This window comes from Plenodomus lingam, assembly GCF_022343315.1.
Source record: "Plenodomus lingam strain CAN1 chromosome Unknown contig_21, whole genome shotgun sequence".
Taxonomy (NCBI): Eukaryota; Fungi; Ascomycota; class Dothideomycetes; order Pleosporales; family Leptosphaeriaceae; genus Plenodomus; species Plenodomus lingam.
In genome coordinates, this window is record NW_027093938.1 from 230,248 (window position 1) to 253,605 (window position 23,358).

Genomic DNA, 23,358 nt, shown 5'->3' on the forward strand with positions numbered 1-23,358 from the left:
TGGTACCAGGATGGGATGACAGATGTTTGACGATTAGTTGAAACAGGTTAAAAGATACACGGGCCATAGCTGTGTAGACAGAGGGCTTGTATTAGTGTTGCACCCCAAAGCATGATGTTTTCGATGTGTGATGCTCCTTGAGGCCAGGACGGAGGAAAGTTGAGGTTACCCGGCCATGATATGCGTACGGTATGGTAACGAAGCCGCTTATGGTACTAGTTATCTCGGCTAGTTTGAGGATCACGTTACTTGTCTTGTGTCATCAAATAGCCAGGATGTAGCAGTGGCAAGTCACATGATACTCAAACCACCCGAGCGCATGAGTACTAGGTTCCAGTCAGGGTCCATCAACGCGGGTCAATGTTTCGCCGGGACGCTGGCAGAAAAGTTGATGCCGTCACTTGGTCAAGCCATGTGTGCCCCTGTCAAAGTAGAGACGGGCCCTCGTGCCTGATACATCATCCTGACCTCCGTCGCTCTTTTATATGGGCATACCGTCGCTTCCACGATTGAGCGCCACAGGGCGATTGACGACCTGCACAGGCAACCCAAGTCTACTCTCATTGCGCCGACCATTGTGCTCATCTGCACATACGCTATACTTGGCTACGTCTACGTCTACGCCTGTTTGGAAAAGGCGAGCAGATAGTCTAGGCTGGACGCGCATCAATTTGCGTAACTTCGCGTCGAGCACCACGTCTTGGGCGACTCAGAACGCTCAGGGAAGAACTGTCTTTAAGAGCATATTCGGAAAGGCGTTGGCTGTAGAAGGACAAATACCGGCGGGGTCAAATAATCCGAGGATAAGAACACAATCCTACGGGGGCACTCTCGCAGCAGCCTCCGGCTTATCCAAAAGCCTACTTTGGCACTATCTCAGTCGTCAGCCACTCCTCGAACCTCTGCCGGCAGAAGCCATCGAGGAAAGCACAGACGAATCCGCCTCCCAAGATCCATCGCCATCCGGAACCCAACCCGAAACGCTTATCGGTATGGCTAGTCTGGAAATTGTCACCACGCCGACCGCAGACACGCCTGGCACCGCACTCGTGCTACGCTCACCAACAAAGGCTTATGTCTTTGGCAGTCTTGCTGAGGGCACACAAAGGGCGCTGATTCAGCAGGGTACGCGGCTCCTCAAAGCGCAGGACTTCTTCTTAACGGGGAAGGCGGAGTGGCAAAATGCGGGTGGATTGATTGGTATGATACTCACATTGGCCGACTCAAGCTCAGCCTCGTATGCCTCAACAATGGAGGCCTACCGCAAGACCGAGGGAAAGGGTCGGCAGACTACGGCGCCAGCAAAACCTCAATTCAATCTATATGGGCCACCCAACCTAAAGCATGCCCTCGGCGCTTGTCGAAGATTCATCTTCAGAAAAGGCATGCCGATTGTCACGACGGAGTATACTGCCAATTCCCCAAAGCCTGATGAGAACGGGAGCATCCCATCGACCTGGCAGGACGCCAATATAGATGTTTGGGCTCTACCCATTGTTCCTGCGAAACAAGAACGAGACGCTGAAGCGGAAGCGATCTTGGAGGCACAGCGACAGCACTTTGATCGAAACTCGAATACCTTTGCAGAGCATCTACCGACTGCGAATGAAACCCCAGAAGAACGTGAGCAGCGATATGACCGTATACGGTCAGCCACATTGCAATTCATGTTTGACTCGAATTGGAGCTTTGACACACTGGTAGAGCGACACATCTCAGAAGTGGAGATGCCTACTGCCATATTCGTTCGTAATCCTCACTCCAAGGGCTATCTGCCGTATACTGGCCCAAAGCCCGGTGGTCCTGATCCTCTCCCCGATATCAATGTCTGGACGCGAACACCATGGCCTGGTGCAAAAGTTCTCGCTCTTCCTCCCACAGGGCCCACCCCAGAGTGCCTCTCGTACGTTGTACGCACGAAACCGACCCGCGGAACTTTTGATGTGGTACGCGCCAAGATGCTTGGTGTAAAACCAGGCCCTGACTTCGGCAAGTTGACCAAAGGCCAATCCGTGCAGAACAGCGATGGGGATTGGATCACCCCGGATCAAGTGATTGGCAGTACCCGGCCAGGACAAGGAGTGGCGATCCTAGATGTACCCTCAATCGACTATCTCGAGACGCTCGTACAACGCGAGGAATTCAAATCTGAAGGGGTCATGTCTGGCATTCGAGCTTTTATTTGGATGCTTGGCCCTGGTGTCGTAGGCCATTCTTTGCTAGAAAGCTTTTTGAAGGAATGGGATAGTGTAGAGCACATTGTTTCCTCCCTGAACACCAATCCCAACCGCATCGCAAATGATTCGGCAGCTGGCCAAACCACACGATTAGGCCTCATTGATTCTAGTCGGTACTCTACACCGATCTTTGATAACAAAACTGTCCCACAAGATTCTCTCTACAGGCTAGGCTTGCCACGGACTTCGGCACTTCCCGAGGGTGTCATCGTAGCCGACCGAGGCATGAGCTTCACATTGTCACCGAAATATGTGATGAAGACAGAGACCGCTTCTGCATTATTCGATCCTAATGAAGCGATCAAAGAGATACCTCCAGAAGTCTTGGACTTGGCTGTTCAAGCCCGGGTGGCAGTACAAGATAACAAGCCAGCCTTGCACGCCTGGAGACAGCTTCTTGCACGCCCTGACACTGAAATCATTACATTAGGAACTGGGTCAGCAGCGCCTTCAATGTACCGTAACGTGTCCTCCACGTTGATGCGAGTGCCGGGCATAGGAAACTACCTCTTTGATGTTGGGGAGAACACTTTGGGCCAGCTATCACGCGTTTTCCCGTTGGAGGAACTGACCGACATACTCAAGAACCTACGTGTGATCTGGATTAGCCACCTACATGCTGATCATCACTTGGGCACAGTATCAGTCATACGTGCTTGGTACAAGTTGGTTCATGGAGGTGTTCGTAACCCAAAGCCTCCAACTTCATCCGAAGAGATCGACATTAATGCTTATGGCCTTGCGGTGATATCGCATAACGGTATGCTGCAGTTTTTGAAGGAATATTCGTCAGTCGAGGACTATGGATACAGCCGCATCTTACCTGTACAAATATCGGCTAATGAAGGAAGCTCCGGTTCTGCATTGTCCCTCTTGACCTCATTCGAGCCAAGAGAGTCCAACTACCGTTCATCGCTCCCAGATTTGCGGCAGCAAGACTATGAGAGGCTATTTGGCTTTTCAGACATCCAAGCTGTCAGAGTATCCCATTGTCACGGCGCGATGGCTTGCTCGATGACTTTCCCGCACTCACCCTCTGACCCTGAGAATGTCAGCCCACTCAAAGTGAGCTACTCTGGCGATTGTAGGCCCAGCCGAGCCTTTGCTAGAATTGGGGCGGATTCCACTGTGCTTATCCATGAAGCTACCTTTGACGATGAACTGCTAGGCGATGCCAAAGCAAAGAAGCATTCTACCACCTCGGAAGCGATCGCAATAGGCTCAGAAATGGAAGCTAAAGCGGTGCTACTGACGCATTTCAGCCAGCGATATCAAAAAATACCTGTCTTGCAAACCATTATAGATGGTGAGCAAGAAGATCCAAGTCTCGACGTCGCAAATGTTGCCGAGGACCCGGCTGCCGACGAGGAAGATGCAGTTGACCCTACAACAGAGGATGCGGGCAATATGGACATACACCCTACAGTCCCAGCATCTTCATCCAAACCCCATGCCACAGACACATCCAACCCTCCATCCATACATCAACCATCCTCTTCCTCGAGCACGAGCCAACGTGTCATCAAGGTCCGCAATAAGGATATGAAAGTGGCTATCTCGTTTGATTACATGCGTGTCAAGATTGGTGATATTGCTGAGATCGAGAACTATAACATGGCGCTGAACGAATTGCTCGTCAAAGAAAAGGACGAAGTGCCGTCGGATGTGGATGCGCTCATCAATGCGAATGGCAAGAAGATGAGCGAAGACGAAGACACTGCTAAGAGCAAAAAGAAAAGCAAGAAGTCGAAGTCGCAGAGAAACAATTGACGGCTGCCCGGGGTTTACATTGAATGAAAAGAAAATACACGTCTCATGAATGACACCATGTAGAAAATAGATCAGCTTGTACATATATGTTGTATTCATCTCATGTCAATGAGCTATCGTCTGCTGGCGGTCTTGCTCTTCAACAGGCCAGTAGAATATCGTATCTTGATGTTTGTTGGCAGGGCGATCTGGAGGTTCTGGCCACGGCTGACATCGTATGAGAAAGAGCAACAATGGGGTTTAGTACCTTCCACGTGCTGCAAACCCGCGCCTTCACGACGCAACCGTTGTCGATGTACATGTTAGTTATGAAGCTGCCCGCCAAATGTTCGGAGCGTGGAAACACTCGGCATAATCATCGACATCACAAACCTTGAAACATTGATTCGTACTTCTTACAAAACCTAAGACTTTTTTTGCAATACTAAAGGGACAACTAGCCGATCCGATTGAGCAACATGCGTACCATACTCGTCGTTGGAGCCACGCGCGGACTGGCTAACAGCCTGTTACAAACATATGCTGCCAACCCCAAAAACCGTGTGCTTACAACCGCAAGGACGTCAAAGCCGCCCGCAAACAGTGAGATGATGACTTGACCTCCATGAACCGTGGTGCACATGCTGACGGTCACTAGCAAATAACGTCACCTACATTCCTAGCATCGACCTGGAATCACCACAAGCAGGCATTGACCTGGCCAATTATCTTACCACACGAAGTATCCCGCACATCGACATCATCATAATCACAGCCGGATACTTCGCCACGGAGACCTTCAAAGAGCTCTCCTTCTCCGCTCAAGAACGCATGTACCGCACCTGCGCAATCGGACCTACCATACTCATCTCGGCCCTGGCAAACATGGACAATGACATCCTCAACTCAACATCGAAAATCATCTTCATCTCCTCTGAAAGCGGCAGTATAACACTCTGACACAAGACAGAAGGTGGCGGCAACTACGGCCACCATGCTTCCAAGGCCGCGCTCAACATGTCAGTGAAGCTGTTGAGTTTGGATCTCGAGGGCCGCGGCGTTGCAGTGGCCGCTGTACATGCTGGATTCATGAAGACGGATATGACGCGCAGTGTGGGGTTTGATAAGCATTGGGATGATGGCGGTGCTGTGACGCCTGAGATTGCGGCAACGTCGCTAGCTGAGTGGATCGAAATTTTTGATATTGGTAAAACGGGACAATACTGGGCGCCGAGAGGACCAGAGTAAGTGGAACCGGATGGCAGAAATTCCATGCAGGAGCTGATTCGTGATGGTAGTGATATTGTCACTGTGGAAGCTGTGATGGGGCCCAAGAGCAAGCTGCCTACGCCGTTACAGTTACCGTGGTAGGTTTGGCATCGCTCAGTGATGACGGCGGGTCTTTGATGAGATGGATAGTATGAGAAGCAGTCCCTGGAGTTGACTTTCATGACTATTATTTCCGAAACCTGACACGTTTGCTCCTTTCGACATTCTTGCCTGTGAATCAAGGAACTATGTCAAATGGGACTGGGTGATGTTGACGACGTCCCTCGTTATGCTTAAAGAGGATTAGCTCGCACGATGTGCCGATCGATCTGTTGGAGCCGACGATCGATGCTCCACACTACCGTCTTGCTCACCTTCATCCTCAACACAAGCTCAGCTACGCTAAAAGAACACCAGCAGTACGATTGGCAATACGAATCATCTCACGGCTCGGAGGCAGCTATCAGTTGAGCCCAATGGTCATAGGCAAGTTAAGAAGCTTGGAAAGTGCCTATGTGTGCTTCCTAATTGCCGTGGCTTAAACAACAGACCCTGGTCAAGACTCTAATGGGCTGCCTTGCCGCCGACGTCATCGACGAATAGCAACAGAACATCTTAATCGTAGAATCATCCTGCCCTGCCCGTGCTATATGAGGACGCTAGAGATTCTTAAGGCTAGATCCATGAGGTTCGAAGCTAGATCCATAAAGGATGATTTCGCGCCGTGCCGCGACGTTGCCTAATCATTGTCCCACCACCGCCATCTGATCTCGATACGCAGCATGGTGGGCGTGCCTGGACGTTCCAAAGGCTGTGTGACTTGCCGGAAGAGGAAGAAGGGGGTATTATCGTTTGGCCCATGTTACCGGTCGATGTTAACGCGTTGCAGTGCGATCTTGCTAAGCCAGCTTGTGGACAGTGCAATGAGCGTGGCATAGTATGCGGAGGCTACGATTCAGATCGCATCTTCATTTACCAGGCAAATGAGAAGCGTAAGAAAGATACTCCACCAGCTAGAGAGACGCGACTGGTTCCAGTCAAGAACGCACCCCATGCCAATATATCAGCTTCGCGACAACCCCGCCCGTTCTCCGTTGTACTGCCAGAAGCACTTCAACGCTCAGCATACACCGAGAAGGTTCTGGATGCATTTATCTCAATGTATATTCCGCACGGGGAATATCGAGCCAGTAATGCAGATAGTCAGGGTTTTGTAGATGTGTTACCGCTTATGATCATCCGCGACAGGGCACTGCAGATGGCCGTGCTGGCGATTGGCACAGCAGCACTGGGGAGGACCACCGAGGATCCCAACCTTAATTGCCAAGCGAGTACCTTGTATGGTAAAGCCTTGACAGAGACGGCTGTGGCGTTGCGCGATCCGATTCGAGCGAATAGTGAAGCCATGATGCTCGTGCCTCGAACCATGGCCCTATTCGAAATCCTGTTTGGCGCTGACAAGAGTGTGGACCAGGCGACCAGCTGGTTAAGCCATGCTATCGGGGAGATGGCGCTGATAATCAGCCGGGGTCCAGCTTCCTTTTCAAAGGACGATGCTGCACACTCCTTGTTCGTCAACGCGCGGTTCAGATTACTCATCAGTGCAGTCCGTACTCGCAAAGCCACGATCTTGAACACTCCTGAATGGAAGACATTGCCATGGGGTAGCATTCCCAAAACTGCAAATGACACCTTGTGTGACATCTTTTGCGGCGTACCGGAGCTTATGGAGGCCATGGAGTTGATAGTTTCGGGTACGTTGAGTCCCAAAAGGGAAGAAAGACTTCGTACAGCAATAATCACCAAAGCATGGGCCCTTCACCTCCAACTGCAAGACTGGATTGTGACGAACCGAGCGGAGGTTTATACACCAGAGATACTGGATAGCATGGTGCCATTGACCTTTCCCAGTCTTGAGATTGCCTGCCAGACGGTTCGGTACTGGGTTATTGCCCTCCTCATCTACTCCAATCTCGACTTTGCAGCAAACGTCCCAGAGACGCCAACATCCTGGACCACCACCCACCCCGATCGACCACACCCGCGAATGTTTGCTCGTCTACTCGCTCGCTCGGCTTCATACCTCTTCCAAGAGCGCCATGGGATCATGGGCGCGACGGCAATGTCGTTTCCCCTGGGTATGACGTTGTTTTACATGAGCCGCAACCGTGCCGCCGATGGGCCGTACCTGGGCATGATTATGAAGGCTTGGAACGATCCGAATTTACCGAGTGCGATTCGAGACTTCTTGGCTAGTCTGAAGCAGGGCCAGAAAATGCCCCCTTTGCCACCAAAGGTTCCGGTACAGGTGAACCAGGTCTATCGTCAGGATCCAACTGTCCAGACTGCTTTATGAAGAGATAGCCATGCAGCTATCAACCCAATTTGCCGCATGCGTGCATTCTTGAAGTTGTTCCAACTTGGCTTTCGTGTAGTTATCGTCTTGTTCATATTCAGAGCATAGCACCCGCTTGTAGCCAACATTACGACTTGCACGTACCAAGGGAACGTTGCACTGATGGCAGATCAGTTCCTAAGTGTGCTCATATTTACATTTCGGTCTATCACTATATGAACCTCTATTAAAAGATCATAAACCATTCTCGACAGCTGTATATACAAGAAGAAGAAATCACTTTGCCAAAAGGCGTCACTACATGTCCACCATGGCTAAGTCCAGCGTCCACAAACCCCAGCCTCACTCACTCAATCTCAATCAGCCCCGGTCCAAAGATGGTAGCTTGAGCCACCTGATCCGCATTATCAAACTGAGCGGCGCCCTGCGTCACAGCCGCAATCGTAAGCCCATTCATTTGAAACTCATCAAACGGCAACGCAGCCTCAAACACAACTTTGCCCTCCTCCATCTGCACATTCTCCAAGCTCTGCACAATCGGCAGATTCTGGCCATTGAGAAGGACCAACTTCAGTTGCCCCGTTTCATACGAATCTTCCTTTGTCCGCGCAAACGAGAACCGAATGTTTTGCGTCACGGGCTTGATGTCCGCCGTCTCCACGGTCAACGGCTTGAATGTCTTGAGCGGAATACTAGCGATGTTGGGACAAGAACCTGGAATCGTAAAGGACTGGATAGCCGTAAAGGCAAAGTCACGGGTTGCCGTCGTCAGGAACGGCTGTGCGGACGGTCGTTTCTTCTGCACCAGTCGATAAAATCCTTGCTGCTCACCCTCATTCCCAATGACCGACGCAACAGCGCGCACGAGGCCGTCATCGCTATTCTGCGCAAACACCTGGGCCACATCTTGCAGGGTGCCGAGAACGAGGTCGGTAAAGGTTCCGGCGAGTGCGATGGCGCTCTTGTAGTCTGAGACTGGGAAACTGTATTTGCAGGGCTGAATGGGGTCGTGGTTGAAGTGTTTGAGCGCCCCGTTTGCATTGAGCAGGTGTAATTCTTCCTGTGCGAGAATGGCAGTTAGGGTGTCGACGACGTAGGTCTCGTCGGACCCGAGGTCGTAGCCTGGAGCCTTGCTTGTCACGTTGTGCACGAGTTGTGTGAAGTAGGCGACTTCGAAGAGTTCGTTGAGGGCGATGAGTTTGAGGTTTGTGACGCCTTGGTCGCTTAGCTTGGGGGGTGGGGGCCCGTTGGGTAGAGTGCCGTGTGCTTCTTTTTGGATTTGGAGAAGCTGCTCTGGGTTCGGGTTGGGGAAGCCATTGGGTAGTGGGAAGGTCACGTTGTCGTGAGTGGACTCTCGTTTGCCAGATGGTGCTGCCATGGCGATACTCGCGGCGAGAGCTGCCGAGGCGATGGTGGAAGATCTCATGATTAGAAGTAGGAGATGAGAAAGATCAACAAGTGGAGTATGGTAGATTGGGTACTGAGCAGGAGAAAGTTTAATAGAGTGCACTCGAATAAACGATGACTTCTTCCATCCACGCTCATCCACCATCATAATATATATACCCCATCATCTCTCTGCCCAGACCAGCCCCGACGAATTCAGTCTTGACATTAAAAACTATTAGCGATTTCGATGGCTAGGTCTAGCCCTGCGGATGTAGTTTCTCCCACGATTTTTAGTGTCTTCAGATCGCTGAGTACGCCCGGGTACCCTAAGATCGAGGTCTAATAATCACGCTACACCAAGTTCATCAACCACCACACCCAACCTCATCGCCGCACACAGCATGCGTTGATGCGCTACAAGTTGCCGGAAGTAGACATGACAGACGAAGTGGCCTTTGTAAACTGTCAATTCGATTGCGTCGGCAATGTTGATATCCGTTGTGCCTGGCGTGGTCTAGAGTTGAGGTTTTTTTGCGTCGTGGTGGATGGGAGAGGGCTAGATTGTTGTAAAGCCATAGTCACGTGTTGCGACGAGGTGTATTTTCTGTTTTGGATTGATAAACAAGTGTGGGATATATGGCATGAGGAAATCGTGGTATATGTCTGGAGTTGGGGGCGCATTGGCTCAGTGGGAAGACGTAAGGTCTGGGAGTGCAGAAGGGAAATGTATCATTGTAGAGACGTTTGACTGGTTAAAGAAAGGCGGACTTCGTGTCTGGAGCTGTTATTAATGCCCGGTCTGAGCTTGATAGTTGTACTGGCTTCCTCTTCTGCAATGGCGGGGGTGTTTTATGGGCCCTGAAGTGAATGTTAAGAAACTTCTGTACAGCAGGTTAGCCCTACATCATATCCATTTAAGTCTCGCTTGCATTTCAATTCACGTATACTTTGGGTCTTAGATGTCATCCTAGGATGTCATGAAATGAAATCATAGCTGTGGCTGTACATGGAATTTCACCTCTCTACATCTCCCGTGATTTCAAGCTATGCCAGCAAACCTAATTATCTAGGTAGACGTCCATCCATATCCTTTATGTATGGCTCCGGCGCTGTTACAATATCTCCTTAAATTCATCTTTGTGCCAGAGCTACGTACTGATCCTCGCGTATCGGTTTGAGCGGTAGCGTCCAGGAATGCAAGTTTTTGAACTGGACGTAGGTCATGGCCAATATGGACAAGGCGAGATCCACATGTTGTTTAATCACTGCATGGTCCAAGGAATGAATGATAGAGTTCGCGCGTGGTGCGCTCATTTGATACGAAATCCTGACCAGCGGATACTTCGATCTCGCTCTGTCATAGTAATACGATTTCTAGATATGAAAAGCATGTGCAGAGGACAAGGACCGAGTAACAATCATTCTGCTAGTATGAAATATCAGATAGCTATAGCCACGCAGGAAAGATTCATAGTAGTCCTCGTAGAAGAGAGCGGTCAACAGCCAAACTTAATCCAGGCGCCACCAATGTGGGGCAACCTCTTGACCCCTCACTTTCCCCCAATCTGCCTCTCACAACACAAAACCCCAACCAGCTGCAAGCTGAGCCTGATACTTGATCTCTGTAAAACCGATCATCACAGAGATCGACCAAATACTAGTACGGGTACATGGGTGAAATCTACACTTCCTTACCCACAGGAAACCTGCTCGGGATGTCCAGGCCAATGGCTCAGACCCGATTAGATCTCCCTCGCATTAGAGGTTCTCGCGCGCACTGCGATGCTGACGCCTAGGTAATACCTTGCAGACGACTATCCATACAGAGGTCCTTGCATGTATGTTTACCCAGAATCCGGCGGTGATAAGCCGGCCTCTTTGCGGTCGGCTGCCCAGCTTAATCACCGAGACAGCGAGAGACAACAACGGACCATATATATATCTCTCTCTCTCTGTTACGTTCTGCATGACTCTTTCGCAAGCCCATCGCCTGTTAGCAGCATGTCGTCGCTGGCTTTGGGTACTTGGGGACTGCTGCTGGCAAGTTCTTGTATTGCGTTGGGGGCTGCTGCATGTGTACCCGATTTTCCAGATAAGCTGCTCGTTGATCCGGGGGTGCTTGGGCATCCGTCTGTTGTTGCGGCGTTGGAACACGTGCGGGGGAATCTGACGGCGATGTATGCGAATGTCACGCGTGATGGGCTGAGTTTTGCAGTAGTGAGTACTTCGAGGTCTTTTGAATGATGATGTTCGATTCAGCATCTTGTAGGTACTAAGATGGAACAGGTCCACGCATCGAGTGCCACGCCAGTATACACCTTCAACAATGGAACACTCAAGAACAACGAGACAAGCTCTGATGAAGACGAAGGGAATCGCGTAACGAGCGACTCAATCTTCCGCATTGTTTCTGTGTCCAAAAACTTCGCCCTGAGCTCCGCTCTCGTCGTGGAAAACAGATTCAAGAATCTCTCTACTACTTCACGTAGCTATGTTATAACACTAGACACACCAGTCCGCTTCCTTCTTCCGGATTTCCGGCTTCCGGAGAAGGATTGGGATGATGGCGGGAGTGAGATTACGCTGCGTATGCTTGCCAGTCATACCGCGGGCATCCCGCGAGAGAGCTACAGCACTGGTTTCAACATGGTGTTGAGTACAGGTAAGGCAAATGCAGCAACCATTGGCGCCGAATGGGCGAGGATAAGTGAGCAGGAGGTGCTTGACGGTCTTGCGGCGTCGAATTTGATGTTTGCGCCCGGGCAGCGGGCTGCGTGTAAGTGATTAAATGGCATGCCCACATGGGCGTTGTGTAAAAGAACTGACTGCTTCTTGACTCGAATGCCGGTTATGCTCTTCTTGGATGTAAGTGGTCCTTCTAAATTTCCATGTCAAGGCGTGCAATTCTGAAACTCGTGCCTAGCTGCTGTCACTACACAGTACAACAATATGACCTCGACACATCTGTCATGGAGCCAACTTGTTACCCAGGAGCTTCTCAACCCACTCAATATGACACACAGCTTCCTGGGCGCAATACCCCAGCATCTAGTCGCCGACATTGGAGTGCCCGGGGGAGACAATTGGGCGGATCTGGTCGTTGGCGACGGTTACGCTCCCGCAGCTGGGATGTGGAGCTCAGCCTCCGATCTTGCAAAGTATCTTCATGGTCTATGGCTACAACCAGAGCCAAGCCTTATAACCCGGTTCCAGCGTCGCCAGGTGCTAAAGCCAATGTATGTACTCCAGGACGGTAAGCAACAAGTCGCTTCCGGATGGGAGATACAAACCCTCACCATCTCCACAAGCACCAATGTGTCTGCGACCAACAGCGACAAAACCTACAGCATCTTTGGAAAATCCGGAGATGGTGGAGGTTGGCACTCATGGATGGATGTCATTCCCAACCTTGGCTATGGCCTCGTTGTCTTGTCCCAGAAATCCGGCCTCTCAAACTTCACAACCACATCACCGACAGAGCTCCGCGATACGGTGCATGCGATCCTCGCTCCCGCCTTCTCAAAAGCCCTCGCCGCACGCATGACGCAGCGTTTTGCAGGGACTTATGACCAGGCGCACGATACGGGTCTCACCATCGATCAAGTGTCCACGCCGGCCCCGTACACGCCCACTTACGCCCAGCTCGAAGTGGAAGACCAGATTCTATATCTACACCAGCTAGTCGTCAACGGTACCAGCGCTCTCGAAGCCGTAGACCGCTTGAGCTGGGAGACTGATGATGCCGGACCGCGTTTGTTTTCTACGCCGCGGGGTGTTGCGCTTGAGCCTGCCGAAGGTGCGGGTGAGACGGCGCAATTCGGTCCAGGGGCCCAGGTGTGGAGAATGATAGTACCGGGACTGGAAACTTGTGACTGGTTTGATTTCGACGGGTACAAAGATACCGAGGGGTGGCCGTTGAGTAAGTTCGTGCTGGTTGAGAGGGAGGGGGGCGTGGACCTGCATTATCCGCCGTTCGATATCGTAGTGTCGAGGTCATGAACAAATGATATTTTGATTAAAGATATTGGTCATACACAGAGATATGGTCAGTAGCAAATTTGGTACTTGACCTGGTATTGATGTCGATGCAATGATCTACACCTCAGCACGAGAGCTTTCCTGTGCACACTGTCACTAAAAGGAATCCAACACCTCACCCGTGCTCTCCGAACTCCAAAATCCATGCAATCGCTAATTCGCAAATGTCTTGCGCGCTTTACCTGATCGCACTTAAAAAGGTGACCCGTTTCTTTACAACATCGTACAAAATAGGGTAATCACGCAGCTCATTCAATTACGGTCGCGCGGCTTTTTCCACAGCTCTTCCGGATCAAGACTCGGAGCAACAGGCATACTGGAAGCCGTGTGAGAAAGTGGGTATTCCATACTGCAAGCGCCGCGATCTAAGGCGAGAGAATTGAGGTTCCAATGGAGTTGCTCCGAGGCATCGCTAGGCAAACTTGTGCGAGTGCGCGTCAACGGCTGGACTGGGTCTGATTGGCCAGCGTGATTGTCGGAATTCATCAACGAGAGTGATAGTGAATCCAATTCGGTGGCGAAATCCGTCTCTTCCTTGCTTGCCTCAATGATGGAGCAGATGTTACTTGGCCGCGTCTTTGCCTTGAGATCCATCAGGTATGCATGGTGGTCGTGGCTGAATTCAGCCTCCAATTGGCGGTGTTCGGCGTACCATTGATCATACTGCTCCTTTTTCATCTGGTCTATTGGTGGGTAGGAAGCGTTGTGTTGATATACCCGAGCTTCCCAGATTTTCGCCGCTTCAGCTTGTACACATTCGTTACAAATGAAGGCAGTGTCAATCACGTCGCCGTAAGGCTCGACACAGTTTGCGCCACAGTCTTCTACGAGGTCTGTACGGATGCGGTGAGAGCAGAGAAGTTGATGGTAAAGGCGCCCTTGACAAGGCGCAAAACGTTTCGTTCGCACATTGTTAAACGATGAAACAGGGGTGGAAGAGTACGCTGAAGCTTGTGGGGCTTGTGCGCCAGTTTCCGGTGTGCTGCTCCATCCAAATCTACATGCCATCACCATGTTGGTGTGAGACATTGTGTCGTTCGAGACCTTTGAGGGCGGTGCGGTCCTGAAGGCACTGTTTGCGAAGTTCATTGGCGAGCTTATTGGAGCCTGGCGCGTTGGTGATCGTTGAAGACGAGTGGCGTTGGCTAGTGATAACGAGGGTGGTTCTGTTGATGGTTTCAAATCGAGGGTCCTTGGCAGTCGCAAGCAAGTGTCGGGCGTGATGTGAGCAATTAATCAGAGGTCGCAGCGCGTAGTGTGTAACTTTGTGAGCGTGGTCGTAGTGAGTCTTGGAATTGCATTGTACTACAGCACGTGCACAAAGGCGCTGCCACAGTGCGGTCGGCGTGTGATTATCGCAGAGGTTTCGGGTCTGCGCAGTGAAGGTAAAGCGAGAGCATAGTTTATCGTTTGGGAATCGGGCTTCTGTAAGAATTTGACGTTGTCTGTGTCGCGATGGGCTGGGGTATGTGCTGGGCAGCTTGAGAGTGGAATGTCAGTGGTTGAGGCTGGCCGCTGGAGCGAGAAATGTGCCAAGGCCGGTGACGCTAGGTATGGAAGGTTCGAGCTTCATTCGCTCAGCCAATCATCAGACGCTTTTCGGTACCAATACAACGACTGTGTTAAGTAAAGTTACCAGTTTTTCAACATTCAAACGTTTGTGCAGCCATTGCTAGGCCGATCAACAGACCCTTTTCTTGCTGGTTTTCTAAGTCATCATCGAGCCATGACCTCGATCCAATCTTTGTCATGAAAAAAAGAGACAGAGGCTTTCTATTTGCTCATCATACTGCGTTATAGAGACTGTAGCACCTAATGATAGTTGTGATTATGTGCGAAACTACAAAGTCCGAGAGGAGGTATATAACAACGAAAGACCGCCAAGTGACGTTCTACATCCAAGGGTATAAGCGGCGTTGCAAGGTCTACCTTCTGCTATGCGTGCTGATCATACTGGCCCTCCTGGCCTCCAGAACAGCGTCCTCGTGAGTTGGAGGTCCTTCGTAGTTCTTCTTGCCCCATACAAAGTACCAGATTGTAGAGATGACGACGACAGCCACCAAGACGACACAGGCGTAATTCATAGTTGCGGCAGTGACAAGCTTGAATGTTGGCATGCAGAAAAGAGGTGTTGCAAGGGCAGACCAGCCTAATGCACATTAGTAAGTTTTCTAAGCCATGCGCACTGGGGTAAGACTCACCAAGTGCAATAATGTTGCAGAACAATCCCAAAGGTCCAAGATGGAATGCGCCCTCCTTGACTTGCTTACGGCCACCCATGACGGAGACCAAGATGGGAGCAGCATAGCTCAAAGTCAAACAAATAACACCGACGCCAGAGAAAGCATTGAAAGCGGCAGCGGCACCAAAATAAATGAGACCAAGTAAGAGCTGGACGGCCATGCTCAACATCATCGCGTTGAGTGGGACATCAAGCTTGGTGTTCACTACCCTCCACATCTTGTATCCGGGAATAGCGCCATCACGGGAGAAGGCCCATGTAGCGCGGGAAGCGGCGGTAGTGCAACCGATACCACAGAGCAGTCCGAGGACGAGAAGCGGGACGAGAAGAGCAATAGCAGCACCGGAGGAGCCAACGGCCTCTTTGATGATGACAGGGGTAGGCTGGCCAGAGAGCAACGCGGCGAGCGAAGCTTGATCGGGGAGAACGAAGACAAGCGGAATCAGGAAGACGAGACCACAGATGGTGTTGAGGGCGACAGTACCCACCATAGCCTTGGGCACCTGAGTAGCAGGCTGTCGTACTTCTTCGCACATCCTGGTCACATAATTAGTAAATGGTCAATCTCGGCATTCACATTACCGATTAAGAACACGGCACGATTCCAATGGAACATCAAGTTGCTTGGGAGATGGGTTGCGGCACGGGTTTGCTGCATGGGAAGATTGCTTTGGAAAGTCGCTAGGGCAAGCTTCGAGGAGTTGCTTTGGCAAAAGAGAGGGCATGCTCACGAGACGATCATTCCAGTGGACGAAGTCGCATAGGCTGCATGAAGCAATCCAACCATGAATGACCATCCTGGAACCCATCCAGAGTTGGAAGGGTCGAATTCAGTAAAGACGTAGTGCGCACTGTGGCGGCCGTTTTTCGCAATGGCAAGGACGCAGACGACAATGGCGATGACACCGGCAAAGGTCCAGAAGATGGCAAAAGTCTAGACAGGTAAGTAACATGTACTAAAAGTCGCTAGGGAAGGATCTCACATCGAGCCAAGGGAGCCATTTGTTACCAAAAGCAGACACGCAGTTGCAGAAGAGCGTGATGCCGAGGAAGATCAGGTACACTTGGTACGGTTCACCAGCGAGGATGCCTACACCAGGAGAGCTCTCGAAGACATTGACGCATGCCACGACGAACAGAGCGGTAGCGAATTGGACCGAAAGAGTGATGGTAATGTTGCCAACTACGAAACACCAACCACAGATCCACGAGGCGATCTTCCGATACGAGGGCGGCGAAATCATAAAAGTCTGATAGTAGACACCGCCACTTGTCGGGTACACACTCGTGATTTCGCCGAGGGATGCAGCGACACACATGATGATGAGAGAAACAGCGAGCCAGCCCCAAATGATGGTGGTAGGACCTCCGCCCACGACGGGGTAGTAAAGCGTGGTTGCCAGGCCATAGGGGACCGAAGCCAGGACGAAAGACATGAAGGCAACCTGCAGAGTTGATCTCGAACGAACCAACTCGGACTTGTAGCCCATGGCTGCCAACAGTTCGTCGGCATCGTTGCGACTGCTGTCGTCGCCCGAGTAGGAATTCTTCAATTTCGTTTCTTTCTCGACGCTGTTATGCGGGGGCACAACATCGTGCTCAGCGGCATACGCATCAGACTGCGTGCCGTAGCGGTAGTCGGACATGGTGTGTGGTCGTTGTTTTATCGTCCGAACAGGAGGGACCTTTTGAGGGAGGGAAAGGGACCTGGAAAGAGGGACTTGGGTCGTCGTAGAGCTGAACTGCAAATTGCTTGGATGCGGATCAGCGTTGCCCTTTGAAGGCACTGCAGGCGGACGTCAGTCGGCGCTAGGTCCAGGTACACTAGTTGTCAATCTGGCAAGTGTGGCAGGTGTTCTCACGCGAATCTCAAAAGGATAGCGACTCCGTCCTTGGCCGATCCAATTGCTGTAGGGCTGTTTGGAAGCGCCGAGAAAATCACCGATGGGATCCTGCGAACCTCCACCCACACGCTACGTGCCGCCTCCGTGTAGAAGTTTTTTTACAGAGTGGGCCGCAGCCCGCAGGATAGTGTGCATCGCGCAAGAACCAGCCGCGGCAATTTGCCCATATCCTGACCAGGCCGACAAAATGCGATAGCAGAGCCTCATGGACGGATGCGACTAGGTTATGCCACGAGGAGGAGCTGGACTGGGCTGGATTCTGCGGGGATTACAGTAGTTACAGTAGTAGTAGATAATTGCTGCAAACCGACAAAAATGCGACCAAAGCCCAATCAACAGCCATCGACAGACATGCTCGCGATTTAGGCGTCTGGCGGCACGCCGCTTCGGCTTAGGCGCTGCGCAAACCCAGTGCCTAGCTAGTGGCGGTAGTTGGCCATGGATCCGAGCATTTGGTCGGTTGGTACATGGTCGAATACGACGGACTGCAGGGCATTTTGGTTTCGGTCTACTGGGATGGATTTGGGTGGGTTGCGAGGATTTGACAAGGAAGGGCAGTTGTTGGGTGGTGGAAAGGGGGAAGAAGAAGGAGGTGGAGAAGAAGAAGAAGAGGAAGAGGAAGAAATCATTTGTGGTTGTTGTCCCTGTTGGACCCTTTCCCACACACTCAGACCCTTTTTCCCCCTTCAGTGCTGGCGTGTGTGCGCGACGTCATATCGTCGTCGCACTTGAGATGTGAAGAAAGAACAACCGAACCAGCCGTCACTTCCTTCACGATGGACAAAATGATAAACACACACTCTCTTCCCTCTCTTCTCTTTTTCCACCAAACCATCTGCCAGTTCGTTACTCATCACTTACTGTGTGTTTTCCTGTGGTACCTACTATCTCCTGCACCATGCTGTTAACAAAGAGACAGCGACTCGTGTGCAATTTCACCCATGAATCCGCTCCGCCACCATCCTCATCACCACACCGCATGTACCCGTAAAGATCAGCTACCCACTGTCGACTCTCAAAACAGCCCCTCCCTCCCGACGTTCCGCCGAAGTCACGATATGTACATACCATAGTCTGTCGCTGTACGTTTTGTATCTATTACAGGAACCGATCCCGTTGAGCTGGACGCCTGCAAGGCGCGCGCGTGACAGACTACCGGGGCCAGGCGTTCCAGAGCTTTAGCTGCAACAGCAGTACTACCTAACAGTACTTATTGCTGCCAAACGCCACACCCTCCTCCTACCAGACTGAACAACGCGGGATCAACCGAGTGAGCGAAAGGGCAATGGCAGTGTCCACTGCCAACACAACACATGCGGCTCCCAGATGGCTCGCGGCCCGTGATCTGCACTGCTGACGAGCTCCTGGGCGTTGGGGTATGGCGGACTGGGTAGGTTGGCCGAACACGGCTGTGGGATGGTGTGAAACTGGAGACCGACAATGATCGCACTGACGTAGATACCGGCAAGCGAATCACGGCTGTCGGGCCATGCATTGGACGCGTGCCTGCTTGTTGGCTGCTCGCAAAAATTGATTAAAGACGCCTTCAATAGAAGTGCATGTAGCCCGCAGGAATAAGGAGCGCGTTTCGCGCCTCGTAGTCCCACGTCACGCCACTTTCCTTGGATTGGCGGCACAGCCGCAACCTGGAGATTCTTGCACACGAGCCAGAGTTTGCGAGATGCATCAATTTCGTGTTCTGATCAATATTGCGCGAAGCGCTATAGTGAATGATGCGACTGTGGTCAGGAAGAACTCCACGTCTTTGTTTGGCATGCTACGCCAACAATCCAAAATACCATCTAGGAGTGGATTTTGGTGGAACCCTTAAGGCCACTATCAAAGGTTGGGTGAACGGCGCAAGATCAACGACGTTATGTAAAGGTACAATTTTCAGCCACACTACTCGATCTCGCAACTCGAAACATGATCAATATCATTCTCATTGTTTCTTACAGTGAACCTTCGGTACTGACAGCGAGTGTGGTTCGGCGGGAGACCTCCTCTGTGCAGGGATTAACTGATTATCAAACTGTCCTTGAAGCACGAAACTGCAATCTCGATATCGCGAGGAAGTAGTTCTCTATTCGATCTCTGTCATGAAGGATCAAATGGAAACGAACACGCACGAAAGAAGAACACTCGGCTGCCTAAATGGCATGAACAATCTCCGCGCCCCTCCAATACTTCAATGGATCCAAGCTGTCCTCATCTTCGGACTCCTCGGTGGAATAATCCTCTTCCTCGGCCTCTTCATCATCATCAAATTCGTCATCGTTCTCAGTGTCCACCGTCCTGAGATAATCCCACTCCTCATCCGCAGCCTTCCTATTCGCCTCAGCATTCTCATACGCTTCGACGAACTGCTCCGGCCTCGATTGAGCGTATCCAATCATACTCAGCGATCCCAATGCTCGCTCATTTTTCTTTGCCACTACAGTCTGAAGCTCCACCATTGGGACACCAATTCCATACGCATGAATCACGTTCTTCACCCCACCCACGCCTGGTAGGCCATCTGCCAAGGTCCTGCCGAAATTGATGTCGACGAGCTTTGTCACTTCTTCTTCCAAAGATCCAGTATTCCAACCTTCTGCACCAGCTATCTCTTTGATCTCCTTCTCACCGCGGCAGACCATGCACACCATCGTACCGAAGCGTATCGATAACTTGCACCTCTTGTCCAGACATGCACGGTGAAACCATCGGATGCTGCAAGCTTGATTGGCGCATTGGGCGATCTCGACGTTGTACGTGCGGGCGGGCTTCTTACAGATGCAGATGAGGTTGGTAGGAGAGGGTATGGCGTTTAGGTGTGCTTCATATGTGTCGTGGTCTACACTTGCGGGAACGGTGGCGTGTGTAACTGGTGTGCGCTTTGCGAAGACAGGAATGAAGAAGGCTTGGGGCTTCGCGGGGGCAGCAACAGGTCGCTTGGTCGAGGCAGTGGATTTCGAGGAAGTCTGAAGTTTTTTGGCTGCTTTGGTTTTGGGAAGTGGCTTTGTTGGACGGATCTTGGGAGCTGTGGTTTTCTTCACTCCGCTATCCTTGCGTTGTCGGGATACATTCGTCTTGTCGGTGAGCTTCAGTGTGCAGCGCACTTTCTGGTCAGATTTGAGGCCTGCTTGAGTTGCGACTTGAGCAATACCTGAGACTGTACTATCTTGAGTAATGTCATCTCCACATGTGGCATCGACTGTATAAGTATCATGGGGGAGTTTAACATCCATTGTTAGAGGATCCGCAGTTGTGACTATTTGTCGAGGAGGTAAGTCAACGGTAGGAGATAGAAATGATTGAAGGTCCTGCTCTATGACGGCCTTTTTCGCTGTCTTAGTTTTAGACGTGGGCTTCTTTGAAAGATGGTCGACGATGTTTGTATTAACCTCGCGACCAAACAGACGCTTTTCCTTGCTTTTCAAGGAGACGACGGCTTTTTTGAGCCTTGATTCTGCGTCGCAAGTGTCCACAGGCTGGTCGTGATTCTGTGATGAACTGCTTGAGGGATTGGTGACCAAGAGGGGATCCACCAAAGTTCCTTTTAGTCCCTGTAGCGAATTCAAAGGGCCTGTGAAGGGCATCGCTACATCGGTTGTAGGCACTCCAACCCCCCGAGTCTCCAATGCGTCATCGTCGCGGTGTGTATGTTTCGACTGCCCATCACACGCGCCTTCTGCCACGCAATCAACCTGCTTCCCGTCATCCCATAGCTCAAAGCTAGCAGGCGGTTGCTTTGGCATCGTGCGGGTTAGTTTGGCAAGGCGAGGAGGTGAACGCCGCGGCTTTGGCTGGCGACTGTCACTGGCGCCGTCGAGCTGCAGTGATAATTTTGCGGTTGTGGACTTTTGTGGGGACTGCAAACGAAATAGTTTAGCAATCGTAGCGAAGTTGAGGCGCGGATAGCAATGTCGTTTGGGTACTCACGTGTTGCGTTTTATCAGGCGACAGAGGCACAGTCTGTGGTGTTACAGGGTTGGAGGTTGCGCGGTCTGGGATGAAAAATGTAGCATCTGATGGCCGATGAGCTGGATGAATGTGTTCCCATGAAAGCGTAGATGGCATACGATCCAAGAACGAGGGTTCAAAAGGAAGTTGTGCTGATTGACAGGGCGCGGTCGCCAGATCAATCAAAGTCCACTCCTTCACTAGTTTGGCCATCAAACCCTCCAGACACTGTGTGCAATATGCCAGAGGCTCTCTACGGCCGAGCTGCTTCATGGCGGCTGCCCAGAGCGGGTCCTTGGACTTCTCTCCATCCCGCCGAAAGACGACGATCTTACCATGAGCAAGAATAAGATCGGATGCAGTCGTCAAGGTGCCCCAGTGAAAGTATGGTTCAAGCGTTAGCAGCGGCATATTCTGCATGTTTTCGTTCTCCTGTTGATGACAAGTCCGGTTGGAGCAATGTACACTACGCTCGCCACTACTTATGAAGACGTGACCATCTGTTCTAGTTAGTTATTCGGAGCTACAAGACTTCCTCAAAGCACTCACCTTCGAGCATGTTGGCAATGGTTTCAACTGGGGATGCTGACACCTGCTTCCTGTCTCTACCAGCCGGTGAATCCAATAACACTGTCATTTTCGTAAACGAACGCGCATCTTCACTCGTTCTCGGCAACAACCACACTTGCTTTGTCAAACCATCTATCTGCTCTCGAGGAACCTCGCGCCACAGCTTCCCCTGCAGCGTCGGAAGGTGGTGACACGAGATCTCTCCCAACGGCCTAACATTCCCATCCTCATCCGTGACATGGTGAGCCGGCAAATGTTCCTGAAGAGACTTGCGTAGCGCGTCCGCGTTGCTTGCACCGGATAGCGGAAACGTCCGATGTGTAGTTGTTAAGGCTTCGCCAATTGTGTACACTGTCTGCGTGTTATCACCCGATGCGGGTTGCTTGCGGCCTCGCAGATCGACTGCGGGTTTGTTGTCAGAGCTATTACCGGAGTGTAACGCCATACGAGTGCCTTTTGTCATTGCTGCTGCGTGAAACACGTGTGCTGACGGTGGAGAAGGCATCTCACACGTCACAAGAGCTGGTAAACAGTGCGCAGCGAGGGTGTCAGAAAACACTGGTAGATCTACCGCCTGCGCGTATGCCACTGAAGAGACGAGCGTGTGTACTCGACGCGTCAAGTGTACGACCTCCAGGAAGAAATTTATGTTGGGATCCAGGAGGGAGCAAACGGTATAAGCATGGGTTTTGCCAAGACCTAGCTCAGACTTCTAGACAGCAAGCTAGAGGTAAAGCACGGTGGAAATGGACAAGTGCCTCAAGGCAATGATGCAATTTGGGACTTTGTATTAGTGTGGATGTTGCGACAAACGCTTTGATGGTCGGGGTCTAGTGGCGAGATGGAGATGGTGGAACAATGCATTGCTAGCGACCGCAAAGCAACGAAGGACAAGAATGGAAATCGCATAAACAGTGAAATACTACGGGTATCTGCCTAAGAAGAGGAATATCTCGAGTAGCTGCCCTGCTGCTGGGACATTGGATCTGCTGTTCCAGCAACCAGCATTCTCACCATACAGTTCTTTGCGACATGGTTCTTGAAACTGATCTCATGGATGAGATGCCCTGGCCGAGATTTGGCGCGTTCTTTTAGTGTAGATTTACCCTCCCTGGTCTGTGACCGTGTACAATGTAGTTTATTATTAGGTAGTAGTGACCCTTATTATCACAATCGTTAGTACATGAAAGTATCATGTATTGAAATAAATTCTACTCGCCTCAGTATCTACAGATCGATACAAGCAAAGGAGCCCAGTCTTATTACAAAAACAACCAATCTTTATTTTCAAGTAGTAATAGTTATACTAGAACAAATCTTGGTTTACCGTAGATACCCTGCTAAAGCTACACCATGCCATTATAGGAGCAATCTGTAAGTAGATGGACTTTACCCTAGGCTTTACGGTACCTGTGATTGGCTGAGCATTAATAAATCAGCTTTGGCGGACACTACGGTAAAAAATTGTTTACTGTAGAATGGTACGCTAGGGGTTTACTATATAGGTGTAAACTAACCTCGTGTATACCTGTAAATAGGTTTAAAGTAGTAGTTTACTTTTTTATAGTATAAATATAGTGTGGTTTACTATAGACCTATTAGTAGAGTAAATAAAGTAGTTTATAATAGTCCTATTAGTAGAGTATATAAAGTAGTTTA

The 23,358-nt window shown here is 50.9% G+C and overlaps 10 protein-coding genes across 10 annotated transcripts; 5 read left to right on the plus strand and 5 right to left on the minus strand.

The window, feature by feature from the left end:
• Window positions 1-485: 485 nt before the first annotated feature.
• Window positions 486-4,007, plus strand: IAQ61_005028 (uncharacterized protein; the record flags this gene model as incomplete). The annotated part of the gene is made up of 1 exon (XM_066096616.1): window positions 486-4,007. One exon carries the CDS (start codon window positions 486-488, stop codon window positions 4,005-4,007), a length of 3,522 nt encoding a protein of 1,173 aa, XP_065953311.1.
• Window positions 4,008-4,447: 440 nt separating this feature from the next.
• On the plus strand, window positions 4,448-5,444 carry IAQ61_005029 (uncharacterized protein; the record flags this gene model as incomplete). Its single annotated transcript, XM_066096617.1, has 4 exons — window positions 4,448-4,589; window positions 4,645-4,932; window positions 4,957-5,230; window positions 5,285-5,444. Coding segments are annotated over 4 exons (777 nt in total), but the record flags the coding sequence as incomplete, so codon positions are not given.
• Window positions 5,445-6,114: 670 nt separating this feature from the next.
• IAQ61_005030 (uncharacterized protein) lies at window positions 6,115-7,611 on the plus strand (the record flags this gene model as incomplete). The annotated part of the gene is made up of 1 exon (XM_066096618.1): window positions 6,115-7,611. The coding sequence occupies one exon, from the start codon at window positions 6,115-6,117 to the stop codon at window positions 7,609-7,611; it is 1,497 nt and encodes a 498-aa protein (XP_065953313.1).
• A 346-nt stretch (window positions 7,612-7,957) lies between these two features.
• On the minus strand, window positions 7,958-9,052 carry IAQ61_005031 (uncharacterized protein; the record flags this gene model as incomplete). The annotated part of the gene is made up of 1 exon (XM_066096619.1): window positions 7,958-9,052. Exon 1 carries the CDS (start codon window positions 9,035-9,037, stop codon window positions 7,958-7,960), a length of 1,080 nt encoding a protein of 359 aa, XP_065953314.1. The 5' UTR covers window positions 9,038-9,052.
• Window positions 9,053-11,277: 2,225 nt separating this feature from the next.
• On the plus strand, window positions 11,278-11,784 carry IAQ61_005032 (uncharacterized protein; the record flags this gene model as incomplete). Its single annotated transcript, XM_066096620.1, has 1 exon — window positions 11,278-11,784. One exon carries the CDS (start codon window positions 11,278-11,280, stop codon window positions 11,782-11,784), a length of 507 nt encoding a protein of 168 aa, XP_065953315.1.
• Window positions 11,785-11,949: 165 nt separating this feature from the next.
• Window positions 11,950-12,999, plus strand: IAQ61_005033 (uncharacterized protein; the record flags this gene model as incomplete). Its single annotated transcript, XM_066096621.1, has 1 exon — window positions 11,950-12,999. One exon carries the CDS (start codon window positions 11,950-11,952, stop codon window positions 12,997-12,999), a length of 1,050 nt encoding a protein of 349 aa, XP_065953316.1.
• A 291-nt stretch (window positions 13,000-13,290) lies between these two features.
• On the minus strand, window positions 13,291-14,127 carry IAQ61_005034 (uncharacterized protein; the record flags this gene model as incomplete). The annotated part of the gene is made up of 1 exon (XM_066096622.1): window positions 13,291-14,127. The coding sequence occupies one exon, from the start codon at window positions 14,125-14,127 to the stop codon at window positions 13,291-13,293; it is 837 nt and encodes a 278-aa protein (XP_065953317.1).
• A 661-nt stretch (window positions 14,128-14,788) lies between these two features.
• On the minus strand, window positions 14,789-17,771 carry IAQ61_005035 (uncharacterized protein). Its single transcript, XM_066096623.1, has 5 exons — window positions 17,143-17,771; window positions 16,264-17,066; window positions 16,012-16,214; window positions 15,240-15,817; window positions 14,789-15,187 (listed from the first exon to the last, which is right to left on the minus strand). Exons 2-5 carry the CDS (start codon window positions 16,924-16,926, stop codon window positions 14,964-14,966), a joined length of 1,668 nt encoding a protein of 555 aa, XP_065953318.1. The 5' UTR covers window positions 16,927-17,066; window positions 17,143-17,771; the 3' UTR covers window positions 14,789-14,963.
• Window positions 17,772-19,334: 1,563 nt separating this feature from the next.
• On the minus strand, window positions 19,335-20,924 carry IAQ61_005036 (uncharacterized protein; the record flags this gene model as incomplete). The annotated part of the gene is made up of 1 exon (XM_066096624.1): window positions 19,335-20,924. The coding sequence occupies one exon, from the start codon at window positions 20,922-20,924 to the stop codon at window positions 19,335-19,337; it is 1,590 nt and encodes a 529-aa protein (XP_065953319.1).
• A 130-nt stretch (window positions 20,925-21,054) lies between these two features.
• IAQ61_005037 (uncharacterized protein) lies at window positions 21,055-22,162 on the minus strand (the record flags this gene model as incomplete). The annotated part of the gene is made up of 3 exons (XM_066096625.1): window positions 21,055-21,561; window positions 21,662-22,050; window positions 22,129-22,162. 3 exons carry the CDS (start codon window positions 22,160-22,162, stop codon window positions 21,055-21,057), a joined length of 930 nt encoding a protein of 309 aa, XP_065953320.1.
• Between the last annotated feature and the right edge of the window lie 1,196 nt (window positions 22,163-23,358).